The sequence below is a fragment of the Chlorocebus sabaeus genome, chromosome 5 (genome assembly GCF_047675955.1).
Source record: "Chlorocebus sabaeus isolate Y175 chromosome 5, mChlSab1.0.hap1, whole genome shotgun sequence".
Classification (NCBI taxonomy): domain Eukaryota; kingdom Metazoa; phylum Chordata; class Mammalia; order Primates; family Cercopithecidae; genus Chlorocebus; species Chlorocebus sabaeus.
In genome coordinates, this window is record NC_132908.1 from 71,650,753 (window position 1) to 71,665,071 (window position 14,319).

Below are 14,319 nucleotides of genomic sequence, written 5' to 3' on the forward strand. Positions count from 1 at the left end.
GTCAACAATACACCTATTGAGTACCCACCGTGTCCCTGGTCGTGGTGTAGGCCGAAACACAGAACATGGTAAACAAAACAGGGCTCCAACCTTGGACAGAAGGTTTCTATAATCACTTCTAGCTACGTTGTTCTATTTCCATATCCATATCTATTCACATTTTATGGCACCTCTATTGATTCTGAAAATTACATTTTAGCTAAGGAATTTGGGCTCATTTGCTTAAGCCCAAAATAGGAAGTTCTGACCTAGTGTCAGCAACACTCCGGATTCACAAGTGTCCCCATGGCGCTGTTTACCCCCAAACAGCTAAACCCCGCCAAATGTTGAGATTCGGGACCTGAGGGGGTGCTTGGATGGGGAACCCCCGAAAGAATGGACATCACGTCCACCAGAGGGTGCTGTGGGGGCAAATTTGTGCCAGGAGGGGAGCTCGACTGGTGACCCTCAGAGCCAGGTAGGCGTAAGGAGTAAATCTCCTTCTTCCCGGTGTTTCCTTCCCACCCCCTCGAACCATTGCTGCCCCTCCCCCATACGTGGTTCCCCCTGAATAATTTGCCATTTTCGGGGACTTAAGAAGTGTTTGCTTTTCAAAGACATCTGGTTTCTGTGGCTAACGCCCAGTGGCTCAAGCCGTCCAGGTCACAGGCCGGCCGGGGGCGGGCGGTGGGTGGGGACTGCTGGGGCGTCAGCTGCCCGGGCGCCGCAGGGGCCGCGAAAGGGTTAACCCGACGGGGGGAGGGGGAGGGGGCGCGGGCCGCGCCTGCGCTCTGCCGCCCTCCATTGTCTCCACGGCGGCGAGGAGCGCCGGCAAGCGCTGCCCGGGACCGAGCGGGGTGGCGCGGCTGGCGGGGCCGGCGGCGACTGAAGCGAGAGCGCGACGCGACCGCGGCTTCCCGAGCTCCGCCTGGCCGCCCAGCGCCGCGGCCCGCCCGAGGCCTGGAGAGGTCCGGGCCGCCGTCCATGGTCGCGGCGTCCTGAGGCGGGGGACGCGCCTGGCGCCCCCGGTCCTCCGCCTCCTCCCGCGGGGCGGGCGGCCTCCTCCGGCGCCTCCCCGCGCCCGCCTGCCGCTCGCCACCGCCTCCCTCCCTCCTTCCCTGCGGCTCCCCCGGCTTTCGGAGCCCGGGGGCGGCCTGTGGCGCGCGGAGCCCGCGCCGGACTGCGCCTCTTTGGACCTTGAGGGGAAACATGCGTTTGGCTTGGATCGTTTGAAATTCTGAGTTTGGGATCCCCGCCCGCCCGCCTGCCTCTTCCGCCCCGCGGGTTTTTTCCTTTTTTCTTTTGCTTTTTTTCTTTTCTCCCTTCGGGTCTCCTTTTTGACTCCCTCCCCATTTATGCTCGCCCAGCCCTCCCCCCGCTGCTGAGAAGTGGGGGAGGGTCTCGGCCTCCAGGTTCCCGCCCCACCGGGGCCCGGGCGAGCATGGGGGGCAAGCAGAGCACGGCGGCCCGCTCCCGGGGCCCCTTCCCGGGGGTCTCCACCGATGACAGCGCCGTGCCGCCGCCGGGAGGGGCGCCCCATTTCGGGCACTACCGGACGGGCGGCGGGGCCATGGGGCTGCGCAGCCGCTCGGTCAGCTCGGTGGCAGGCATGGGCATGGACCCCAGCACAGCCGGGGGGGTGCCCTTTGGCCTCTACACCCCCGCCTCCCGGGGCACCGGCGACTCTGAGAGGGCGCCCGGCGGCGGAGGGTCCGCGTCCGACTCCACCTATGCCCATGGCAATGGTTACCAGGAGACAGGCGGCAGTCACCATAGAGACGGGATGCTGTACCTGGGCTCCCGAGCCTCGCTGGCGGATGCTCTACCTCTGCACATCGCACCCAGGTGGTTCAGCTCGCACAGTGGTGAGTCCACGGTGGTGGAGGCCTCGGAGGGAGGGCGCGCCGGGGCGCCCCAAGCCTTCGCGTGCGTGCCAAGGTTTGGGAATATAGTGCACGACCGGGATCTGTCTGCCTTCCCTTTGGTTCCCGATGCCAAGGGATGAATGGGATACCTACCCTCTGGAAACTAGGTTTTCTGCAAGGTTGCGGAGCCTGGCGATTTAGGACTCCCGGCGTGTGTTCACTTGTGGAAGGGCAGAGCGAAGCCTACCTATTGGAGTCCCATTTATTGGCATCTCCCTCCTCAGAGAAGAGGTCTTCTCTGGCTGAGAGCAAGTCAGCCTGGGTGCTTCCATTCTGCCACTGCAGCACTGTGCCTGCCTCACCAGTAACGGAGAGATGGAGCCAGTTGGAGCAAGCAGTGTCTCCTAAACAGAGAGTATGAAAATGAAATAAAATTAGGGGCAAGTGATGCCTGGATTAGGGCTCTCACTCTTGCTGGGAGAGAGAGGTGCCCAGTTTTGCCACCGTGCTGGAGATCTGTTTGAAATGTTTAAAATGGAGCAGCCGGCAGGCGGCTGGCATAGACAGGTGTGGCTGCTGTACGGAGGGCCCAGCCGGCGAGTCTCGCGGGGGCTTTGCAGGACCAGGGCTCTGGTCACCCGTACTGTATGCAGCAGACTTGGCTCCACGACTCTCACCTCCCTCCATCTTTTTTCTTCTGCTCCATGCTAAGTGCTTGGTCTTCCCGTGAATCTGCATCTTTTTGTAACAGGGAGCCTGTCAAGGTGGGGCATTATTGCCTGACTGTTGGCACATGACTGGCGAAAAGGAGGATTCAGAGAATCGGATGAATTCATTTTATGAACTTCTGGTGACAGGCCAGCAAAAGGTTGGAGGGGGATTTCCCAGGCTCCTACTGGGAGGGCAAAAAAGGCCTGGCAGGAGGAAAACAGGTCTGTCTGCTAGGTCAGGCTTCTAGAAAATTGGCCAAAAGGTGTGTGGGGCCGCTGTTTGCTAATTGGCAAGTTGAGTGAATAAGTTACATCTTAAGGTTCTTTTGGGTGAGTTGGGAAAATTTAGATACTGTGTAGGGGAAAGATTGCTCCTGCCTTTAGGGTACTTTATGGAGGGTAATATCTCGTGGATCACTATTTCACCTACTGTGAAATAGGGTTGACTTTTGGGGTATCGCTTTCCCCCTTCCTGCACATAGCCTGGGGTTTGTTTTCATTTGGTTCGGTTTTTTGTCAATTCTATAAACTGTGAAATAGAGTTGGGGGACGAACTGTTAGTGACTAATTTAGGGTAACCCTTAGAAGTAGTTTGTGAATTGTTAGGATGATATTTTAATCTCTGAACAGACCTCCGGATATCATTGGAGCTTTTCTGACCTCATCGAACTCTGACCTGAATGAGATGCAAGACATGATTGCCTTTGGCTCTTTCAGGCGTTTGATCAAAATTAGGGATTTTGAAATTAATAATCTTTCCTATGAAATTTAGTTCAGAGAGTTAGCCATATTTTTGAGATGACTGGTTAGGTGTTTAAAAGAACTGTAATGAGCATCTGGTTTTGAACTTAAAAGCACTATACGAAGTTTCTCCAAAATCACAGAATTTTGTGTGTTGAAAAACCGAACCAAATGAAAACAAACCCCAGGCTATGTGCAGGAAGGGGGAAAGCGATACCCCAAAAGTCAACCCTATTTCACAGTAGGTGAAATAGTGATCCACGAGATATTACCCTCCATAAAGTACCCTAAAGGCAGGAGCAATCTTTCCCCTACACAATGTCTAAATTTTCCCAACTCACCCAAAAGAACCTTAAGATATGTAGGGAAGAAGAAAGGGAGTTTTTTTTTTTTTTTTGCTGAAATTTCTTAAGTCTGTCTCTCACTAAAAATTTATTTATTTTGCTACTGCCAGGTTCCATGCTAAAGTTATGAGCTTATAATTGGATTCCAGAATTTCAGTCCTAAGCTGTGAAACCTTATTTTTTTTCATCCTGTTATGGTGAGAGTAGGGAGAGCCACTGAACTGTGGGGACAGGAAAGTTGGAGCACATTAATCCTTTGGGGAAGGGTGTCAAAAGCGTGTATGGGAGGCTGCTATTAATATTGTAGGTAATCTGTTCCTTACTGTGTAGGACCATCATGTCCTTCTGCAAGACATTGAGCATACCTGGCCCCACCTACTAAATGCTGATAGCATCCAGCAGTTCAGTGTGTCACCCCAAAATGTCCCCAAGAACTCCCAAATGCCCTCTGGGGTGTGCGTAGTATCACTCTGGTTGAGAACCACTGCTTTAGGGATTTATTCTTTTATTTACATAAAGTAATAACTTTTCCTGTGCAGTTCATTTGAGATGAACCTTCGTGTGCAGCATCGGTTCCATCTCACCTGAAACAGACCATGGGATCTTCCAGGACATGTTTCCTCTGTTGCTCATTGCTGCAAGAAGCAAAACTTGTTTCTGCTTTGGAGCCTTTGAGTAAGGTCTAAGCAGGTTTTGCTGTTGTGTTGTAAGATTAGAAGGGTAAAGATTTTGGTGCACAATTGATTAGATGCCTGGAAGTTGATATGATGCGTTTCCTTGTGTTTTCAAGGTGCTCTTGCAACTCTTCATGGCTACAGAAAACAGTTGTCAGTGAAATACATGGGGGAGTTCAGTGTATTCGAGGCCATCTCAGAGAGCGTGGGCTTAGGCTGAGTCTAGAGGTAGAATACGGAAGAGCCCTGGTCCCAGCTCCTCCTCTGAGCAGCTGTGACCTTGGGCAAGATATATCCCCTCTCTCGAGCCTCATCTTTGTCGTTTTTGAGATAGTTGTGGTCATCCTCATGAGCTCCAGCCTTGCTCCACAAATCCCGGGAGAGGAAGCGCTGTAGTCACATTTGTCTTCTCTAGGTTCCTGGCTTCCCTGTGCTGTGACCCCCACGTATCCCATTCCCTATGCCTGGAGTGCTTTTCTGTCCATTCTTCACACGAAATCCTCTTTTCTGATCCCTTAGGGTTTAGAGACCACTCTTAAAAATTGGCCCCTCCTGTTATTCTCTCCAGTCACTCACTTGTTACCTTAATCATTCTTTTTTTTTTTTTTTTTTTGAGATGAAGTTTCACTCTTGTTGCCCAGGCTGGAGTGCAGTGGCATGACTTCAGCTCACCGCAGCCTCCGCCTCCCGGGTTCAAGCAATTCTCCTGCCTCAGCCTCCGGAGTAGTTGGGATTACTGGCATGCGCCACCACGCCCAATAAGCTTGGGGCTAATTTTGCATTTTTAGTAGAGATGGGGGTTTCTCCATGTTTATCAGGCTGGTCTCAAACTACCGACCTCAGGTGATCTGCCTGAACCGGCCTCCCAAAGTGCTGGGATTACAGGCATGAGCTACTGCGCCCTCCACCTTAATCATTCTTAACATACTGTGTAAACATTTTATCTTTTACTTTTTTTGCGTACAGTTTGCCTAAAGTGTAAGCTCCATGAGAGCAGGACTGTGTTCCTTGATCTCTGCTGTGGGTCCTGCACTGTGCCTTCCTCTCACATTTTTTTGAGTACCTGAATTTGAGTGCTTTATGTTCATCATCTCACTTAATCATCACTATAACTCTATGAAGTAAGACTGTTCTCCCCTACCCCCATTGTACAGGTAAGGAAACAGGTTTGGGGGAGGTTAAGGAACTCACACAAGATCAGGCAGTTAGTAGGTGGTGGAGATGGGATCGGAATGCAGGTTGGCTGGTGCCAGAACCTGGGCTCTTAACTAGTACCCTCTTCTGCCTCTTATCTGAAAACATTAGGAAGTCGCGTGGTGTCCTGGAGATTGTGCTGGCCTGCGAGTCAGAGTGCTGGGCCCATTTCCTGGTTAGACAGCTGATTAGCTGCATGACCTGTGATCTTGGGCAAGCGAGTCATTTAACCTCAGTCACAATTTATTCATCAGTAAAATGGAGAAGACACCTGTCCTGCTTACCTCTCAGAGTCATGCTGAGGGTCTCATGAGATAATGTGCACAAAAGCCAAAGGACATCTAAATGGAGAGTGGTGGAGTTCCAGTGGGGGCGCTCTCTTATAGTTGTCTGCCTTCAGTCACCTCAGATTTTTTTTTTTTTTCTTTTGAGACTGGGTCACATTCTGTTACCCAGGCTGGAGTGCAGTGGCAAGATCGTAGCTCACTGCAGTCTCAGACTCCTGGGCTCAGATGATCCTCCCAGCTTGGCTTCCCGAAGTGCTGGGACTACAGGCATGAGCCACTGTGCCTGGCCTAATCGTCTTAGAATTCGATGGGTGGAGAGGTTTACAGCTGTGCTAGCTGTAGCCCCCAAATGGAATCTGGTTCTGTGTCCTAAAGTCTGACCTGCATTGGTGGGCTGCTTTTACTCATAATGCCACTGATAAGGGCTGCTTTCTAGAAGCAGAGTGAGTCCCTTCCATTCCATGTTAAAATGTAAGTTTTGCTGTAACTCCTGATGGCTGCCTCGGTGCTATTCTGGAGGTCTGGTCATTCTCTTTCAGTAGCTCTGTTTGTCTCAGAGTATGGATTTCCAAATGTGGGATACAAAACATGCAGGATTCACCATGTTGAAAGAAGTTGCTGTTTTCTAGGTTCTACTATAAAAGGGCTGGCCATTGAGGGCTTCACTTCAACTTCTTAGTCGTGTGTGTGTGTGTGTGTGTGTGCGTGTGTGTATATATGTATATATACACACACATTCAGAAAAGTCTAAACTGTTCTTTATTGTCATCAAGCCATCAACTGAGACTGATACAAGGTGATTGTGTTTTGTTTTTGTTATTTTTTTTTTTTTTTTGAGACAGGGTCTTGCTCTGTCACCCAGGCTGGAGTGCCATGGTGTAATCATGGCTCACTGTAGCCTCAAACTCCTGGGCTCAAGCCATCTTCCCACCTCAGCTTCCAGAGTAGTTGCGACTTAGGTGCACACCATCACGCCTGGCTAATTTTTATACAATCTTTTGTAGAGATGAGGTCTCACTGTGTTGCCTAGGCTGGTCTCAAACTCCGGGCTTTAAGCAATCCTCCCACCTCAACCTCCCAAGGTATTGGGATTATAGGCATAAGCCACCATGCCTGGCCCAAGGTGCCTTTTAATAAGTCTTTGAACATGCTAGCAGGATATCTCTTGGGTTCTATTTTGCTGCCACTGTAGGGTTCTCAAGTGATTTAGTTTTCTTTTATTGTTAGCTAATGGGGGAGAGTTGCCAGCTCCCTTGGAGTGGATCAGAAAGCCTTTGTGCCCTGCCATAGGTGTGCTAGAAGTAATGGGCCTTCACCTGGTTTCTGGAGAAGGAAAAGCATTCTGTGGTCTCCAAAGAGCATGATGGGTCTCCTGCCCTGCAAAACTTCTATTGTTAAGGAAAACTTTTTTTAAAAAGCAGAATTTTTAGCTCTTTATTACCATGAGGGCTTATTTGCTTAAAATAGAAAAGTTACCCCGAGGCAAAGATACTTTCTTGAAGGTCATAGTTAACTTTTGCTTACTGAGGTTTGAATGGTGTTGTAAGAAACAGTGGCTTAGCTCTTAAAGCATTTGTTTTATGGGATATGTACATTTTGATATTAAACAAGGATGCACCTCGATATGTCATGTCACAAGGAATACTTTGAGTTAGGCCACTCTTAGCCAAAGAAAGGAAGCAAGCTCTAGTTCCTTTCGGGAAAAGGAACATGCTTTGTATTTTACATATGTGGTATTCACCCCAAGCATATTGGGCACAGAAATTTGAGTGTAGTAGTTCCTCCTTATCCAAAGGGGATTCGTTCCAATACCCCCAGTGGATGCCTGAAACTGTGGATAGTACCTAACCTGAACCCTATATCTACTGTGTCTTTTCCTGTATATACATACTTTTGATAAAGTTTTATTTATAAATCAGGCACAATAAAAACTCAATAGCAGTAACTAATAATAGAACAATTATAACAATATGCTATGATAAAAGTTATATGAATGTGTTTTCTCTCTCCCTGTCTCAAAGTACAGTCATGCATTGCTTAATGATAGGGATACTTTCTGAGAAATGGGTCATTAAGGGATTTTGTCACTGGGCAAACATCTTAGGGTGTACTTACACGGACCTAGGTGGTATAGCCTGCTACATACCTAGATTATATGTTGCTCCTAGTGCTCCTAGGCTACCAACCTGTGCAACATGTAATTGTGCTGAACACTGTTGGCAATTGTAATACAGTTGTAAGTATTTGTGTGTCTAAACATAGAAAAGGTGCAGTATATATATAGTCTTACGGGACCACCATCATGTATGCAGTTGGTTGTTGACCCATGCATGTTGGGCGGTGCATGAAGGTATCTTAATATTTCAGACCTCTGTTGACCACTGGTAACTGAAACTATGTAAAGTGAAGCCTTGGACAAGGGGTACTGCTGTATACCCAATTATAAAACTAAGCTTCAATTTTGACAGTTTCAAAATTGGAAAAACTTCATAGGGAAGTGGTGGTAACTTAAATGGGATATTGATTCTGCTCCTACTCATCCTCAGGTAGGGGTGTTTTTAATGACAGTGGATCACTGAGGTTGTGGTTCTAGAATCTTGAAGTTAGCTCAAAACCTAAATCTTAACCTCAGTCAGTCAGTTATTGACTGATTGATTGACTGATTGAGACAGAGTCTCACTCTGTCACCCAGGCTGGAGTGCAGTGGCGCAATCTCAGCTCACTGCAACATCCGCCTTCCAGGTTCAAGTGATTCTTCTGCCCCAGCCTCGCAAGTAGCTGGGATTACAGGCATGCACCACCATGCCTGACTAAGTTTTGTATTTTTAGTAGAGACAGGGTTTCACCATGTTGGCCAGGCTGGTCTCAAACTCCTGACCTCGGGTGATCCTCCTGCCTTGGCCTCCCAGAGTGCTGGCATTATAAGCATGAGCTATTGCGCCTGGCCACCTCAGTCTTTTAGGATGATGGTTACATATAAATTTCAGTCTGTTTCTTTTCCAAGCTTTCTCATGGCCTAGTCTGAATCAGATGGTTCATAGTAATTACCTTGGATTTAGTCTTGAGTGTGAGAAGGGGATTCTTAGAGACCCAGCAGTTTTCACTTCTGAATCTTAGGTTCTCACTTGAACACAGGTTTATCCTTGAATCCAGCAGTTGGGTTTCTGTCCTTTATATATATATATTTTAGACAGGGTCTCGCTCAGTTCAGGCCGGAGTGCAGTGGCACGATCATGGCTCACTGCAGCCTCAGCCTGTAGGGCTGAAGCGTTCCTCCTTCCTCAGCCTCCTGAGTAGCTGGGAGTACAGGCATATGCCGCTACACCTGGCTAATTTTTAATTTTGTGTAAATGAAGTCTCCATTTGTTGCCCAGGCTGGTCTTAAACTCCTCGGCTCCAGCGATCCTCCTGCCTCAGCCTCCTAAAGTGCTGGGATTACAGGTGTGAGCCACCATGCCAGACCCCAAATTTAATCCTAAAGCAGCAGCTGAAATAGTTTCTAGACTGATAAGACTGTTTACCTTGAGACCTCCCTAGAACTGTTAGTCTTGAACACACAGCTTTTCTCTGTTGGGAGAAAGGGGGAAGGAAGAGTTCTCTGGATCCCTGTAAACTCCAAGTTAGGGGAGGCATGATGAGAATTTATAGTGCACTCGTGGATCTGTAACAAGAAAGAGGCAGATACAGCAAGAGCTCTCCTGATTTCTGTGAATGATTCGAAAGGGTTCTTAAACTTAATGGTGCCCAGTATTCTCTAGGGAGGTAGTTAACAATGCAGATGACTGGACCCCACTCCCAGAATTCACTAGAGCTGGAGACCCGAGAATCTAAGTTTTTAACAAATGAACCTGAAAGCAAGTGAGAAGAACTTCTGCATCTGAAACTCCACTCCACCAAGCATTTAGTTTTTCTCTCCCCAAACACAGAAATAAACTCTGAATCCTTTTTTGATGTATTCATTGGCTTTCTTTTTATTTATTTTTTCTTCTTATTTTTCTTTAGAGAAAGGTTTTTCTTCTCTTGCCCAGGCTGGAGTGCAATAGCAAGATCACGCGCTCTGCAGCCTGGAACTCCTGGTCTCAAGCAATTCTCACGGCTTAGCCTCTGGAGTACTGGGACTACAGATGCTATGCTACCATGCCCAGATAACTTTTTTACTTTTTTTTTTGGTAGAGAAGTTGGTCTCACCATGTTGCCCAGGCTGCTCTTGAACTCCTGGCCTCAAGTGAGCCTTCTGCCTCAGCTTCCCAAAGTACTGGGATTATAAGTGTGAAGCCACTGTGCCTGGCGTTTATATTCAGTATTTCTGGTCAGATATTTGCTAAGCAATCTCTACAGCTCCCAGAGGGTAGGTTCAACCAGGAACAACATTGTTGGCTATTTGATGGTTTTCTTTTACATGGGACTAAGCATTATTGCCTGCATATAGGCCCAAGCCAATTCACCTTGGTCTGAGAATTGAATTTGCTCTGAACAGAAGGTAATTGTGTCAGTGTCCCCTTTCCTTCTGGACTTGTCTTCCTCCTGACTTTTCTTCTTTGGCTGCTGGTGCTACAGAAGGGCTTCCTGAGTTACCCTCTTTCCTACATCCCCAGCCAGGCAGCTAGACAAGTCAAGAGCTTAGGATGAATCTAGGCTTTAAAGAGGTTGGAAGACCTGTTTTTCCTTTTCTCTGACTGACCCAAAAATATAAGACTTTTTTTTCTGTGTGTGACGATCTGTTGAACAAAAACATTCATTTATTCCATTGATAGCCTCTAGGATACCAGGACCTATGGTAGGTGCTGAGAATATATATATTTATTATAGAGTGATTAACTTATTGTTTCCAAGAATCTTTGCTTCCTCAGTCCTTAAGAGTCTGTATATTTTAGTTTCTGGGAGATTTCACCTTTTCATCAGCTCCTCTGTTGAATAAACAGATAAAAGTAGGTGTTTGTCCATGAGGCTGCTGTGAGGGTATATACTTCTTCTCTTCACTCATTTTTTTCCACAGCCCTAATTCTGGGTTGGGGCAGGTGATCTTTTCTTTGTGGTTCCAGCCAAGAACCCACCAAGAAATTCCTCATGTGTCTTAGTACAAGGGATCCTCTGTCCTCTCAGTGAGAATATCGAAAGAAAAACTGATTTTCAAACTCTTCATCTGCATCTTTGATTTCAGTATCTTTGTCATCCCTAGAGCCACTTTTCTTTCTGGTCATTGAACACTATTTTCTAGAAGCATGATTCACCACTTTTTAAATCTGTCTCTGTAAAATTTATCCCAAGCCACAAATACCCAGAAGGAAATTTCCTCCTTGGTATTATAAGTCTGTGTCTCTGAGCTTCATAACATCTACACTTCTGTGCTGGCTCCCCTCTCCCCCACCTCCCCAGTTTTTTTTTTTAAACTGTCGTAAAATATATGTAACAATTTACTATCTTAACCGTTTTTAAGTGTACAGTTTAGTGATACTCTAAATACTGCATGTAAGTGGACTCATACAGTGTTTGTCTTTTTGTGGCTGTCCTATTTCACTTAGCATAATGTCCTCAAGGTTCATCCACATTGTAGCATGTTTCAGAATTTCCTTTCTTGTAAAGGTTGAATCGTATTCCATTGTCTGTCTCCCACATTTCACTTTCCGTTCATCTGTTGCTGGACACTTGAGTTGCTTCCACATTTTAGCTGTTGTAAATAGCTGTAATTCATTGTTAGAAATGTGAATTTCTTAATATCTCTTCAGGACCCTGGTTTCAGTCCTTTGGAGGATATACCCGGAAGTGGAATTGCTCCATCATTTGGTGATTCTATTTTTAATGTTTGGAGGAACCACCATACTGTTTTCTACAGCAGCTGCACCATTTTATATTGCTACCAACAGTGCACAGGCTTCCAGTTTCTCCACATCCTTGCTAATACTTGTTATTTTCTGTTTCTTTTTTTTTTTTTTAATAGTAGCCATCTTAATGGATGTGAGGTAGTATCCCATAGTTTTCATTTGCATTTCTCTAATGATTAGTGATGTTGAGGATCTTTTCATGTGTTTATTGGCCATTTGTATATCTTTTTTGGAGAAATACCTATTTGTATATGCACGTTTGAATCAGGTTGCTTTTTTCTTTCTTTCTTTTTTTTTTTTTGATACGGAGTTTTGCCCTGTTGCCCAGGCTGAAGTGCAGTGGTGCAGTCTCAGCTCGCTGCAACCTTCACCCCCGAGGTTCAAGTGATTCTCCTGCCTCAGCCTCCAGAGTAGCTGGGATTATAGGCGCCTGCCATCATGCGCGGCTAATTTTTGTATTTTTAGTAAAGACTGGTTTTCACCATATTGGCTAGGCTGGTCTCGAACTCCTGGCCTCAGGTGATCCACCTGCCTTAGCCTCCCAAAGTGCTGGGATTACGGGTGTGAGCCACCGCGCCCAGCCTGGGTGGCTTTTTTCTTTATTGTTGATTTTAGCGTAGTTTTAAGAAACTTTTTAAAGCCTTGTTTATGATAGCCAACACTGTAATGTATTCCCCTCGGGAATAAGTAATAAATCTGTGTTATATTTGAGTACATTTTGCTCAAAATAAAGAATTTAATGAATTGTTTCATGCTGAGAGATTTTATGAGTACTTTGGCTCTTGGTAGTGCCTTACTTTCAGAAGGATAATTTTTGGAGAAATTTCACCTCGTATTTAGGTATGTATGGTCTCTCATCTTGGTCTTGATGAATCAGACTTGTCATAGCAGTGCTCCAGCTTTCTTGTTGGTAGTAGCTTGAGCCCTCTGAAAAGTAATTAATACATGCTTCATGAAGAGTTGTTCTGAAATTAGTCACCTCTGTACGTTTTTTTTTTTTTTTTTTGAGGAGTCTCGCTCTATCACCAGGCTGGAGTGCAGTGGCACGATCTCCACTCACTGCAACCTCTGCCTCCCAGGCTCAAGCAGTTCTCTTGCTTCAGCCTCCCAAGTAGCTGGAATTACAGGCATGTGCCACCACAGCCGGCTAATTTTGTATTTTTGTATTTTTAGTAGAGATGGGGTTTCGCCATTTGGCCAGGCTGGTCTTAAATTCCTGACCTCAAGTGATCCGCCTGCCTTGGCCTCCCAAAGTGCTGGGATTGCAGGCGTGAGCCACCATGCCCGGCTAGGAGAAGCTTTTTTTTTTTTTTTTTGAGACGGAGTCTCGCTCTGTCGCCCAGGCTGGAGTACGGTGGCCGGATCTCAGCTCACTACAAGCTCCGCCTCCCAGGTTCACGCCGTTCGCCTGCCTCAGCCTCCCGAGTAGCTGGGACTACAGGCGCCCGCCACCTCGCCCGGCTAGTTTTTTGTATTTTTTAGTAGAGACGGGGTTTCACCGTGTTAGCCAGGATGGTCTCAATCTCCTGACCTCATGATCCCGTCTCGGCCTCCCAAAGTGCTGGGGTTACAGGCTTGAGCCACCGCGCCCAGCCCAGGAGAAGCTTTAACCTGGATTCAGGAACAGAGGTAGGAAAACTCAAGATCACAGGCCTCATCTGACATGGTCATTTTGCCCATACTTCTTAGCTTTTTGGAGATCTTTTCATTTGTTTCCATCTTAAATAACTTTTTCCCTGTGGAGAAGGTACCTTTTTTGGAGAGAACCATTAAGATTCTTTTATCCTGCTGCCTGCCTGAGTATTCTGGGAATCCTACAAGGATTTAGGGGAGCCCTTGGGATTCCAACCTAACAAACTAGTTTTCTGTAATATTGTTCTAGTCCATTTAGATTGTGTAAACGATCTAAATGGTGTAACACCATTTAGGATCAAAAATATAACAGCAATTTAAGTCAGCTTTTCAAAGAAACTTTTATTTTTTAATTAAAAACAAACTTTTTTCAGAGATGGGGTCTCACTGTGTTGCCCAGGCTGGACATGAACTCCTGGGCTTAAGACATCCTCCCACCCTAGCCTCCTGAGTAGCTAGGACTGTGGGCACACATTACCACGCCTGGCCAAAGACACTTTTTTATAGCTCTGCCTGCTGCTATAACAAGTGTCCCTAAATACCCATGTACATCATATATTATTAGATTTCCTCAACTCTGGTTAGCTATGACTGAAACATTCATGCCATTGCAGCCAGTGCCCTGGAAGGCTATAAGCAAGTCTTAAGACCTGTGATGAGGGCTGACTTGCAAGCTAGCTGCCGTCCATCTTAATATCTGACAAGCCCAGTCATGTTGGCTGTGTTTAATTCATCCATTTCCTACTTTCTGAACCCAGAGGCCAAGTGCAGCACAAAAGGATATTGAATCTAAATGTCTCCAGTATTTTGAGGTATAGGAATCTCCTATGAAGTGGCAGACCTTTGAGAAATAGTATTATGAGCTGTTCTGTTTTGCTGTGGCTTTGGAAAACCTTTGGATTCCTCTACTGAAAATTTGTTTGGAAAAAAAAAAATCTTTTTAATGAAACAGTGTGAGTCACAAAGCAGCCACCCCTTCTCATAATAGCATTTCTCACCAGGGGAATTTTTGGTAGCTGTTGGGGGAGGGATTTGAGTAGGTTGTGGATGATAAATCCCTTGGGGGGAACA

At 46.7% G+C, this 14,319-nt stretch overlaps 1 protein-coding gene across 2 annotated transcripts in view; it reads left to right on the top strand.

The window, feature by feature from the left end:
* Window positions 1-781: 781 nt before the first annotated feature.
* ZNRF1 (zinc and ring finger 1) overlaps window positions 782-14,319 on the top strand; it is a 115,300-nt gene continuing 101,762 nt past the window's right edge. For both annotated transcript variants that reach the window (XM_038008266.2, XM_038008267.2), the window contains exon 1: window positions 782-1,844. In XM_038008266.2, the coding sequence (XP_037864194.1) occupies window positions 1,421-1,844 (424 nt within the window). In that variant the 5' untranslated portion in view covers window positions 782-1,420. The remainder of the gene's footprint in view (window positions 1,845-14,319) is intronic.